We start from the raw sequence: 13,801 nt of genomic DNA on the forward strand, positions 1-13,801 counted from the left end.
AAACGATGGCACAAACCGTATCTTTTTATCTGTTGTAGTTTCAAAGACATTAAGCATTAAAAAATAAAAAAATAAAAATCAATTATCCGAAGTTTTAAACGAGATTTCGACCGAGCCTGAATTAGAGACCAAAAGACAGCTAACTTCAACACAAAAAAAAATAAAATCAATTCATTTTTCTCGAAGAATTTAAAACTTTTAAACCATCGATTTTACCGTCTCCTCAAACCTCAACTTGTTATTAAAATAACGATTTCCAAATACCCCTCACTATAATTATTGTAGCTTAAATACAAACGTCAATAATCACAAAAATTACAGTAATCCTCCTCAAACAAACCATCTTGGAATTATTAATGCACAAGTACGCCTCAGTAGACACTTAAACTAAACGCAACAGTCTCCGAATAATGTTGTTCTTTCTTTCGCTAATAATTCCGTCTCTGGCTATATTAAAGCCCCCATCTCTACCCCCCACTCTCCCTTCTTCCATTTCCAACCAATTCCAAGACTACGATCTCATTGTTCATTTCGATTCCTCCTCAAACCACCCTCAAATTCTCAAACGCACCACTCGACAAACATACTTATTTAATTATCACCACAACACGTCTGTAAAGTTACGCCCTGAGGGCTACAAATTCATTAACCTCGTCTTCCTCAAAGACCCTTTTAGATTCCAAGAGTTCACCACACAGTCGTACAACTTTATTCAGGACGACTTCGTTGTTTTCGCCACCAAGAAACTTCAAGGGGACAAAATCTGGCTCATGAAGGGACTAAACCGAGCTGCTGGTGTCTTCGTGTTTGAAACAACACCACGGAAATTGTCCCATTGTTGTTATTACTGTGGAAACTCTTCAGGGGTGCTCAAAGAAGTAACCGGGGAATTACGAGGGTTGTTGAACGACTACTCCAACTTCCAAGGGCACGTTTTTCGGGTGGCGTTCACAAATTTCTTGCCGTTTTTCATAAAGGAGGTTGGAGAGGACAGACCGTGGGGGGCCGAAGGGCGGCTCCTCCACCATTTCTGTAAATTCCTCAACTTCCGGTACTCCCCCAACTCGTTTTTTCTTCGTTTTTCTTATTGTTTTCTTTGAAGAGTTGACTTGCTGGAGTTCCAAAGTTCCCCAAACCAAGGCGCCTGGCAGAAGATGGTGAAAGCTGTCGAAAACAAAGAAGTTGATTGGGCGGTGGGCGGCATCTCCGTCTCTATCAAACGAGGGCTCTTCACAGACTTCACACGATACATCAAAACTCAAGGATTTTCAGTGGTCTATGCGGTTTACCAAGACACCTGGGTGGCCTTCGAGAGCGTTCTCTTCGTCTTTCAATGGACCATCTGGGTGGTCATCACCATCACCATTATCCTAATTTGTCTCATCGCCACAATGGCCGAAAGAATGTTCAGAGGTCGAGGAAGCTTCTCCAAATTTCTAAGAATCTGCTTGGTGGCCATAGCTGAGCAACCAACTTCCAGTCTTCATATCAGAGGATTTACAGTTCGAAGTCTTTTCTTGATCTGGTGGCTCACTTCTTTGAGTTTGACCACGACGTATAAGAGCCAACTGGCGTCTTGTTTGATCAAGCCGAAGTACAACCAACCGAACAAGGTTGATGAGCTCGTGGAAAAAGACTTCAAGTTTCATATCGGGAAGGAAAACTGGAGCGTTCTCAAAGAGAATATCGACAACTCTCGAGATAACATTTATGGGCGGATTTTACGGCAAAGTGAGTTTAACATGTCGTTCTGCGAGGCGATTTTGGCTCTGAACAAACGGAAATTGGCGGTCATCGCTGAAGAGTCGTACTTGCAGCATAGAGTGGGTCTTTGGTCTTCACAGATAACACTACTAAAATCTTTTTCTTCAGACTTTCAAGGAATGTCAAAGTGTGATTCCTCTTCGCTCCAATTTGAGATTGGTTAATGAAAATCTTTTCCCCAACACTTACCATGCTTGGCCGATGGTCATGGGAACTCCATTTCGAACGAAATTTTCTCGTACCATCAGCAGGATGGAAGCGCACGGCCTCATTCACTACTGGTAGTCTGTTCAATCATAAACCCCATCTAAACTGATTTTTTTAGGTATAGAAACATGTCCAGTTATAAGATTCCGCGAAGCAACTCAAGAAGTCGGACTTCGGAGGAGTCGTCTTTGACCATCGCGCAGATGTTACCACCGTTGATGATTCTCACCATTGGTCTCTGTGTGTCTGTTGTAGTTTTTGTGACAGAAATACTAAAATAAAGTTGGAATTTTGACAATTGTTATTGTCAATGGGTACAATGGGTACAACTGTTCGAAACATTAATTTAGTATAACTCGGTTATTTGTTCTCGGATATGAATTTTGAGCACAGATTTAGAATCTTCGTAAAATTCTGCGTAAAATGAGTATTAATAAAAAAAAGAGAGGTAGAGGTAGAGGTAGAGGTAAAGTTTGGTCATAGTGCGCCTGGGAAGAGCATCGATATCTCTGAAACTATGACATGTATACTGTTCCAATTCTTTTAAAGTTTGTATGGCACACAGTTCTCATTACCGCAAAGATTATGAGGGTTTCAGGTACCCGAAAGTGGTCAAGAACGAATTTGGGAGAGGGCCGGGTTTAGAATAAGAATTAAATCGGAATTAAAGTAAACACAATTACATGTTTGTTCTTTTTAATTAATTAGAATGAAATCAATCGCTTTTAGTGAGATTTTCATCGCCGCCGCTTTCTTCCAAATTAATCACAAGTTTGGGAAAATTAGGCGACGCTCTAGTGCGGTTATGGCTTTGACTTTTTAAATCGTTTACAGCCACCTTACCGCAAACCCCCATAAACATAATAACGCTCAAATGGTTGGGTTTCATCTAATAAATATTTTTTCCCAGCTGATCAGTCTTACAAACCAACTCCTTAGAGGTCTACATTTCGAGGTGATTTTGTTACTCACCTGACCCAAACTTACTCAAATTGATGATAAACGCAATTATATTAATTGGGAATTCAAAAGAAAAAAATACGTGTATTGGAACATTTGGAAATTTGTGGAGTTTATAAGTCTTGACTGTCTTATTAATAGGACCGATTTAGAAAAATTTAAACCAAAAAGGAGTATATTTAGAAATTTTTATTTGGACAACAATGTCAATTTTTTTCAACACTGTAATTTCGTTATTTCTAGTGCGACAGGAACGAAATTTATGCATGTTGTTCGTGTAATTTCTTTATTTTTTATGCGATTTTAACGAAATTTGTGGAGATTATCACTGTCGACTGCCTTATTAAGAGCGTCAATTTAGAAAAATTTAGACCAAAAAAGAGAATTTTTAGAAATTTTGATTTCGAGGAGCGAAGAAAATGTTTTGTTTTTAACCAAAAAAAAATGTGACCAAAAATTTTAAACGACCTGTAAGTTCTTCATTTTTAATGCCACTATAACCAAATTTGTGAAGTTTATAAGTCTTAACTGTATTATTAAGAGTTTTAGAAAAATTTAGACCAAAAAAGGAGAATATTTAGAAATTTTTATTTAGACAACAATGAAAATATCAATTTTTTCAACACTGTAATTTCGTTATTTCTAGTGCGACAGGAACGAAATTTATGCATGTTGTTTCTTTTGTTTGTTTTAGTAGTATCACTAATTTGCAAAAATTTTGATTAAAAAGTCGAATTTTTCAAAATTTTCGTTTTAAAACCATAAAAACGCCAACAATTTTTTTTTAGATCCTGCAATTTATTTGTTAAGTGATTTTAACTAAATTTGTGGAGATTATCACTCTTGACTGTCTTATTTACAGTGCCGATTTACAAAAATTTAGAGCGAAAAGGAGAATTTGTAGAAATTTTTATTTCAAGTAGCTAAAAAAAATTACAAAAAAAACTTGAACACGCTTTAATTTCCACATTTTTGGTGTCACAAGAACGAAATTTCTGGGCGTTATTTTTAAGGTCAAATAGTCCATAAAAGTTGTTGAATTTGGGTTAATTTTAATATGTCTTTGTTAACCATTATTTCTAATAACGTATTATCTTTATTTGTGTAAAAACATTGTTAATTTTTTTCGAAAGTTTCTATTACTAAGTGGGACTTAGGTCCATATAATCTAATTTTTCTTAGAAGCAAAAGGAACCTAGTGTAAAAATATGCCCAAAAAAATATTTTTGGATCAAAAATTACGACTATTACGCACGATTTGAAATAAATAGTCATCAATAACTCGCAATGCGCTTTTAAATTGCATATTTGAAAAGAGATTGAGAATATTTATTACGGTTCATTTCAAGCCAGATGAGATGAGCGGTAAGGTGGCTATAAACGGTTTAAAAAGTCAAAGTCATAACCGCACTAGAGCGTTTGATAAACTGTAACTGTCCTTCGAGCTTAAATTTGGAAACTTATTTGTTCATCTTCCGAATTGATCTCTTCAAAGAGCTCCAAATTAATTCGATGGGGTTCAGAACACAGTAATAAGGAGGCAGTCGAAGCGCTATGTGGCTTTGCTCCTTTGCCCATTCGTCATTTTAAAAATTTTTTGGAACATCTAAATCTTTAATTTACTACTCAGTAAGAATCAAAAGTGTAAATGTAGGTATAAATCAATCATATATGTGCCTATTTAATTATCATGTCATCGCCCGTAAAATGGATCACAAAAAAATTAATCTGAAAATCAAAAATAAATTTGTTGCATATTATTACTGTTTGGTCTGCAACAGAATTGAACAGAATTTGTCGATGCAATATTTTTATGCATCCGGTCCTGTTAAAACCTTTCTGGACGGTCGAAACCGCCATTTATGAGGGGTATTGTGTGGGTTATTAGCTTTTCTAAGGGTGGTACTGCCATAAAATCGTTAGAAGAATTGGAACAGTACATCGAACTGCGGTTTGGAAAATCGTTTTTCTCGCACCTTTTTACATAAGAAAAAGTGCAATACAAAAATTAGCATTATTAAAAGTTATTAAAAAAAATCTGCGTTATCAGTCTGCTCGTAAAACACTTTATTACTGACATAAAGAGCATTCTAAACTAATTTACGGTGTTGTTTAGAACTATTAAGTTTAAGATAAAGTAAAACCATTTTGGAACTTTACAAAAATTTGATTCAAAAAAATCATAACAGAGTGTTCGATGTCTCTAAACAAATTTCCCTTCATTTCCGCAACGAGGTTTTTTGATTTAAACCTTATTACAACTTTTTGTCACAAAAACGACTAAACAGTTGCAATTTAATTAAAAACGCTCGGGTTGTCATGAATTTTCAGTGTCACCTGATGTAACCCATCATTTTAATAAAGCAATGGTTTTTGTCGCATAGATGAAGGTTAGTATCCTTAATGCATAGGCGGGTAACGGTTTTCACGCCAAATTTTCATTGATTTTTAATTCGAAAACGAAAGCATTTTGGATTTTTTTTTATTAAGAAAAGTTGTTGCATATGGTGAGTTCTATTACCAGTTTAATTTTACGCACTCAATTCCATAACACCTTGTATTTTGCGATTGGTAAAAAACTTGAGTCAATGTTGGTAGAACTGACACTTAGTTTCCCTCTAGGACACAGAAAACAAAAATAATAAGAAAAAAATGAGAAAATGAAATAGATAATGTGACAAAATAAAGAACGTCATAGAATAAAAGAAATTTCAATAGAAAAATTAATAGTGACTTGGGAAAATAATGAGATTATGTACTAAGATTTCAAGCAAACTATAAATTCCCTGAATTTATTATTTATTCATTGTTATTCAATATTATGTTTGTTCAAGGCAATAGTGCGCCACCGAATAATTTTTTGTTCGCTCAATAAAAAGGTGGTGATTAGCAATTTGAACATTACGTATTAATCTTTTTATTGAAATCAGTTGTGTTTCGACTTTTCGAGAAGAGAGTCGTTTTGATTGTGTGTGTTGTTCTGAGAAAAAATTTTACAAAGTAGGTGGTAAAAATTCGTTACTTTGGTAATTTTAGTGCAACAGCTATGAAATTTGAGGAAATTACTAGTTTTCAATTGTACATTGACTCTGGCAAATTGCTATAAAATTAAAGAACAAAAAAGCATAAAAAACTGCGTTATCAGTCCGCTTGTAAAACACTTTTTTATTAATGGCCATTCTAAACAAATTTTCGGTGGTGTTTAGAACTATTAAGTTTAACATAAAGTAAAACATTTTGGGAATTTACAAAAATTTTAATCAAAAAAATCATAACAGGTTATGAAATTAAATACACAAAATTTAACCGGTTAGAACGCATCAAGATCTACAACTTTTCTAGATAATTTTTTCCGTAAACGCATTTTGATTTTCGCCTTTTTCCGCCGTTAATTTGGCCAGCCGTTCGATATCTCTAAACAAATTCACTTTCATTTCCGCAACGAGGAGATTTTTTTACTTCAACCATATCACAACTCTTTGTCATAAAAACGGCTGAGCATCTGTAATTTAATTAAAAACGCTCAGTTTGTTGTGAATTTTCATAGTGTCAGAGTTATCAGATCGTTCTTAAAGTGCAAAAGGTGGTACAAAATGGTTTATACCAACATGGAATACACGGATATGGTGCTTCTCTATGTGTCGAATTTTTTTTTTTATTAAGAAAAATTGTTGCATATGGTGAGTTCTCTTACCAGTTTAATTTTGTGTACTCATTTCCATAACACCTGTATAAGCAATTAAGAAATTACATATTAATCTCATTATTAGAATCAGTTGTGTTTACAGAGTATTTATGCTTGGTAATAATCGGAATTTATGGGAAGTTAGATACATTTAAACTTTTTTGTTCTTAATTCTTTGTTCTGTGTTTGACTGTTAAATACAATGAACAAAATTAGAAGGTTGCTCGAAGAATTTTGTAAATTTTTCATTTAGACGAAAACATTTCTTAAAATTAGTCACCCAATATTAATTTTGCGATTTAAATTTTATTTGAAAGCACATATGCAAATCAACTTTATAATCGTGTTCTGCACTAAAAATTATGTTTTCTTTGCTTGGATCTTTTATAAAAATTTCCATAGTCGTCTCACGCCACCGTGCTGAAATTCACTTAGGTCTCATGTATTCATTTCATCCTTCATTTACGTAATTAGTTGAAGGTTAGGCAAGTTGAGCCGTACCGCACCATCGACGAACAATTCGTTTTTTTGACAAAAAAATAGTTAGATAACAATACTGTTAACTTCGCTCTTATTGTGCTCAATTTCAACTCCAATTATAGGAAAAAAGGCCACACTACTAAACCTTTGTTAAAATATGCCTTGATTGATTTTCTTTCTGGAGGAAATATGACAAATTCGCTAAAAATCCTGATGTGACCCAGACGTCTTATTCCATATTTAACAAGGAATCAAAATCAGCGTCTCACCGAAAATCAAATGATTAAATTTTGTGGCATAGTGAAATCAGTGCTTCATTATTTATTATTTAGGCGTGTTCGGAGTTTTGTTTTAAAAATTCGAAATTTGGTTTAATCTGCAATTATTAAATCTGATTATTGCAAGCAGTCTAAATACAAGTTTTTAGTGTAAGGGAACAGTTTTATTTTTTGTTCGCTCAAAAAAAATTTCGCAATTACGAAATTACATAATAAATCTCATTATTAGAATCAGTTGTGTTTCGACTTTTGATAAAGACGGTCGTTTCGTGCTGCTCTGAGAAAATATCTTGCAAGGTAAAGTACTACTAAGGTAATTTTAGTGCTACAGTTATGAAATTTCGGGAAATTACTAGTTTTTAATCAAATATTAAATTGCAAAATTGTAAATCAAAAGACATAAATAGAAATTTTTATTTTTAATGCCCAAATGCTTCACTAAAATTGATAACTCTCGTAATTTTAGTGAAATGTGAGGAATTACCACTAAAACTCGATTGTTTAAATTAGAATGTAAATCAATTTTGTGGACAGATAAGAAATATGCGGTTTTTTCTATCGTTTTTCTAGCTAACTATTGTTGCTACTCTTTCATTATTAGATTGAAAATTTGCAAACTATGTAAAGTTGCAAATACTGTTTTGTCTACCCATCGTATATTTGGATTTATTTTGGAACTCGACCTTCTGAAAAATCGTTGTCATTCATTACCCTCGGTTTTGGCATGGCAATAGCGCCACCTGATTAGGTACTTTTTGTTCGCTCAAGAAAATGTAAAAGTTTTTGTTACAAGCAATTAGGAAATTACATATTAATCTCATTATTGAAGACAGTTGTGTTTCGACTTTTGATAAAGACGGCCGTTTCAGAGATGTGTGCTACAGAGTGCTGTTCTGATAAAATATTTTGTAAGGTAAAGTACTAACCTGTAATTCATTTATAAACACGTTAGGCGCGTTTGATTGTCCACTTTTTCAGTTTGTTAGCGTTAACGCAAGCAGTTTAATATACAGAGTGTTTATGTTTAGCAATAATCGGATTTTAAAGGAAGTTAGATACATATTGCAAGGCAGGCTAGATACAACAAGTTTTTAATGTAAGGGAACTGTTTTAACCAAAATTGCGTCGGTAAATATCCGATTGATTAGTTTTAATATTGGCGAAACGGTATTTTCCGCGAGTCTTGAAATGAAATGTTTTTTGCAAACGCGAGGCGAAATAGTAACGAAATCTCATAGCAATTTGCTAGATTTTCTATCAGGAGATATATTTTTGGCCGTATGGTTTTTTTCTGTACGTTTTAGTCTTGTTTTTTAATGCAGATTACGTAATTGATGGAGTTGCATTGTTCCTAATTAGTAAAAGGTCAGTGCAATCACAAACAAATTGGGAGTCATTTTTTTCAAGAAGTTAAATCATCGTTATCTAATAACGTCCGTAAAGCCTTTATTTATTTAGTTATACTCCGAGTTTTGAGTAAGAAAGACGTGCTACAGTGACTCGAAATTTATTTTAGTGTAGTTTAGTGATTGCCAGAGTTTAATGGTAGGACTTGCATTGCTACGATGGTTTAAATGCAGGCCTGTACTATTTTTCCATACATATTTGACTTTTTTACTTATTCGTATTTATTTGTTACAGATATCATCCTAACTTCGGAATTTTCACTCGAAATCTTGGAACATCTTGAAAAATGTAAGACGAAGGATTAAGGTAGGGCAGTTTAGTTGCATCTTTCTAGTTCACTGTTCTTGTTGCATTTTTGCATCATTTCTTCATTTATCAATTTTATCTTTTTTATACTTTTTCTTAGTCTCATGTCTATTGAAATGAAATTCCTCCTTTCTATGACGTTTTGCTCTTTTACCACATAAACTTCTATTTCCTCTCTTTCTTAATACTGGAAAAGTCTGTCCAGTTCTTTTATACCAACACAACCATGAACTTCTATTCCTCTCTTTTTTAATACTGGAAAAGTCTGTCCAGTTCTTTTATACCAACACAATCATGAACTTCTATTTACTCTCTTTTTAATACTGGAAAATTCTGTCCAGTTCTTTTATACCAACACAACCATGAACTTCTATTTCCTCTCTTTCTTATTACTGGAAAAGTCTGTTTAGTTCTTTTATACCAACACAACAATGAACTTCTAGTTCCTCTCTTTTTAATACTGGAAAACTCTGTTCAATTCTTTTATACCAACACAACAATGAACTTCTATTTCCTCTCTTTTTAATACTGGAAAATTCTGTCCAGTTCTTTTATACCAACACAACCATGAACTTCTATTTCCTCTCTTTCTTATTACTGGAAAAGTCTGTTCAGTTCTTTTATACCAACACAACAATGAACTTCTATTTCCTCTCTTTTTAATACTGGAAAATTCTGTCCAGTTCTTTTATACCAACACAACCATGAACTTCTATTTCCTCTCTTTCTTATTACTGGAAAAGTCTGTTCAGTTCTTTTATACCAACACAACAATGAACTTCTATTTCCTCTCTTTTTAATACTGGAAAACTCTGTCCAATTCTTTTATACCAACACAACAATGAACTCCTCTCTTTCTTAATACTGGAAAAGTCTGTCCATACCAACACAACCATGAACTTCTATTTCCTCTCTTTTTTAATACTGGAAAATTCTGTCCAGTTGTTTTATACCAACACAACAATGAACTTCTATTTCCTCTCTTTTTAATACTGGAAAACTCTGTCCAATTCTTTTATACTAACACAACAATGAACTTCTATTTCCTCTCTTTTTAATACTGGAAAACTCTGTCCAATTCTTTTATACTAACACAACAATGAACTTCTATTTCCTCTCTTTCTTAATACTGGAAAAGTCTGTCCATACCAACACAACCATGAACTTCTATTTCCTCTCTTTTTTAATACTGGAAAATTCTGTCCAGTTGTTTTATACCAACACAACAATGAACTTCTATTTCCTCTCTTTTTAATACTGGAAAACTCTGTCCAATTCTTTTATACTAACACAACAATGAACTTCTATTTCCTCTCTTTCTTAATACTGGAAAAGTCTGTCCATACCAACACAACCATGAACTTCTATTTCCTCTCTTTTTTAATACTGGAAAATTCTGTCCAGTTGTTTTATACCAACACAACAATGAACTTCTATTTCCTCTCTTTTTAATACTGGAAAATTCAGTCCAGTTCTTTTATACCAACACAACCAAGGGGAAACAAGTAGGTAGACAAAATTGGGGAATTAGATACACACATTTTGCGTGAGTTTATGGAAACATCCATGCATGTTCTGTATTCTGCACATAATTTAACATCACTACACTTGCTGCCACCTACCCTGTACACTTAAACATACCAACACTAGAAAGGGGACCCACGTTCATCCACGTAGGCACACAAATTTAGGAAATTAGGTACCTTTTGCGTGCGTCTATGGAAACATCCATGCATGTTCTGTAGCCGACACATTAGTTTGTCAAGTTACGGCATTTACAGAGTCTTCTAAAGGTGTTCAGTTTGTGTGAGCTAATGATGCGACGGTGTCAATCCGATACCGACCAGCAGACGTCGGGTACGAATGACTTCATTTGCAGCTCTAAACTCTCAGAGCGCATTTAGTTGAAGCTGTATCTGCATATCTCCACGATTTGACTTTAGGGGGGTGGATGAACCTTAAGGCGGGGGGATTAGCTAGAAAGCCGAAGTAGAATGCCGGTCGCATCACATGCTAACCTAGAAACAGGGCCAATGTTAGTCATTCAATACCCCAGGCTCGGATTGTGTTATACCATAATGGTTGGAACGGAACTATTGAGGTATTTTGCTTTCATTTCTCCAACACTGGTTGGACAGTATTCATTTGGCACCACCGAAAAACTGGCCTCGACTGGACAATTGGTAGCCGACAGACCTTAGTATGTGGGCGCGCGATGAACGAACTTCATGTTGAGGGGGACGAGGACACTATAGGGACGGGAGTTTAGCTAGCTGTCGTTTGAAAGCACAACTGCCCTTCGAATCAAAATTTACCATAGAGTTCAGAATAGGGTTTAGAATCATTTTATGTAATTTTTTAAGGCAGTTAGTTTGAAAGTAAATGTCCGGTTAGTTTTGCTAGAAGGGTGGACACACTTTACGGGACACCTTGGTCAAGATGCTCACTCACGGGATAAACTTTTGTTTCGTTAAACATGGTGGACTTCCGGGAGCCGAGTTCATTTTGGTTCCACCAAGATCCCCTACGGTGTCTGTGTTCGCGAAAGGGGTGTATTTTGAGACCAAAAATGGGGGGAGAGTCACCCGAATTTTATTCATTTTCTCTTGCCACTTTACACTTTTCAACTCCAACTTGTGTCCTATTCAATCTTCGATGAGTCACTCTGCCCAACCACTCATTCATCCCCCATCTGAACACTATTTTTATTAAATTTTCCTCCATTCCAAAATTTTACGACGTTTCTCATTTTGTCATTTTATCTGTTTCAATGTTCTCTTTTTTTCTTATTAAAAATGGGGGGAGAGTTACCCGATTCCATTCATTTTTTCTTGCCACTTTACACTTTTCAACCCCAACTTGTGTCCTATTTGTTCAATCTTCGATGAGTCACTCTGCCCAACCAGCCATTCATCCCCCATCTGAACATTATTTTTATTAAATTTTCCTCCATTCCACCATTTTACGACGTTCCTCATTTTGTCATTTTATCTGTTTCAATGTTCTCTTTTTTCTTATTAAAAATGGGGGGAGAGTTATCCGATTCCATTCATTTTTTCTTGCCACTTTACACTTTTTAACCCCAACTTGTGTCCTATTTGTTTAATCTTCGATGAGTCACTCTGCCCAACCAGCCTTTCATTCCCCATCTAAACACTATTTTTCCTAATTTGTATCTTAAACATTCCCAAGTTGCTATGGAAACAATGCTATTCTAACATTCCGTATCGAAATGGATATTCTAGCACTGAAAACGAATCGGAAAATAGCGAAAATAGCTGTGTTACAAGAACAAATTAGGAAAAATAATATAAAAACCTCGTTCATAAGGCCATTTAGGCACTCATCCATTATAAAACTCGCGGCTTTGCCGCTCGTTTTATAAACTTGGATTCGTGCCTAAAAAATTGCCTTATGAAACTCGGTGTTTTAATATACTATTTATTAAATTTTCCTCCATTCCACCATTTTACGACGCTTCTAATTTTTGTCATTTTATCTATTTCAATGTTCTCTTTTTTTTTCTTATTCAAATATGGGGGAGAGTCACCCGAATTCCATTAATTTTTTCTTGCCACTTTACACTTTTCAACCCCAACTTGTGTCCTATTTGTTCAATCTTCGATGAGTCACTCTGCCCAACCACCCATTAATTCTGCATCTAAACACTATTTTTATTAAATTTTCTTCCATTCCACCATTTTACGACGTTTCTAATTTTGTCATTTTATCTATTAATGTTCTCTTTTCTTCTTAATATTCCTCCTATTTGAATTTCACTATTAATTTCGAGTGCCGACATTTTTAGTGCGGGAGATAGTTTAGTTCAGTTTCTGTAGTGTCTTAAAAATAAAATTAAAATCGTTCTTAAAACAAAGTGAGTGAATGAGTGGTTCCTGGTTCCTGATTCCTGATTCCTAGAGGGGGATGCAGTGGTAGGAGCCTATCGATGCAGCTTCGAGATCAGGATTAAAGGGTAAGTTAACTGCTAACTTTAAAATGTTAGTTCAAATTTCTAATAAAAAAATTCTCTTGCAGTAAGTCCGTGTACGAAGACGATGGCGACGTTGGATCCAACAAGGTAGGATTTTTTCCTTCTGGGTGATGGGATTTGAAGGACGAACCTCGCGATGGGATGTTTTTCTTTACGAGTTGTTCGCGGAGTGTGAGTGCATTCGTTGTTTGACAAGTGGTAGTGGTAGTGACACTGTGTTGGTGTGTAAACATACAGGTAAAACAAACTTATGTTTAGCTAAATGAAAATAATTTTTACTATTTTTAACTCTTCATAAATTTGGAACTTCCGCGAGTGTCAAAGTTAAAAGTCGAGTTTTGCAAAACAGTGTCGAAGTTCTTTCTAGTGCGCGAGCTACTTCAGTGTCTTAAAATTAAAATTCAAACCGTTTTTGAAACAAAGTGAGTTAGTGCTTTCGGTGTCCTAGAGGGGGATGCAGCTTAGGGATCAGGATTAAAGGGTAAGTTAATGAAATTCGTAATTTTGGTAATTTTAGTGCTACAGCTATGAAATTCCATCGTCAATTTGAAAATGCGACTAAAATGACTAATAAAACATTTCTATTGCAGTAGGTCCGTGTACGAAGACGATGGCGACGTTGGATCTCACAAGGTAGGATTTTTTTCTTTCTGGTGTTGGGATGTTGCGTTTGCGGTTCTTCGCGGAGTGTAAGTGAACCCGATTTTTTGCGCAGTGGTA

The 13,801-nt window shown here is 34.8% G+C and overlaps 1 protein-coding gene across 1 annotated transcript; it reads left to right on the plus strand.

Annotated features, from left to right (window-relative positions):
• The first annotated feature begins 356 nt into the window (after positions 1–356).
• Positions 357–2,252, plus strand: LOC148170973 (uncharacterized). Its single transcript, XM_088042274.1, has 5 exons — positions 357–364; positions 401–1,051; positions 1,103–1,823; positions 1,873–2,045; positions 2,090–2,252. Exons 1-5 carry the CDS (start codon positions 357–359, stop codon positions 2,250–2,252), a joined length of 1,716 nt encoding a protein of 571 aa, XP_087898400.1.
• The last annotated feature ends 11,549 nt before the right edge of the window (positions 2,253–13,801 follow it).

This window comes from Gnatocerus cornutus, chromosome 7 (assembly GCF_029298725.1).
Source record: "Gnatocerus cornutus isolate USDA-ARS CGAHR chromosome 7, icGnaCorn1.1, whole genome shotgun sequence".
Classification (NCBI taxonomy): domain Eukaryota; kingdom Metazoa; phylum Arthropoda; class Insecta; order Coleoptera; family Tenebrionidae; genus Gnatocerus; species Gnatocerus cornutus.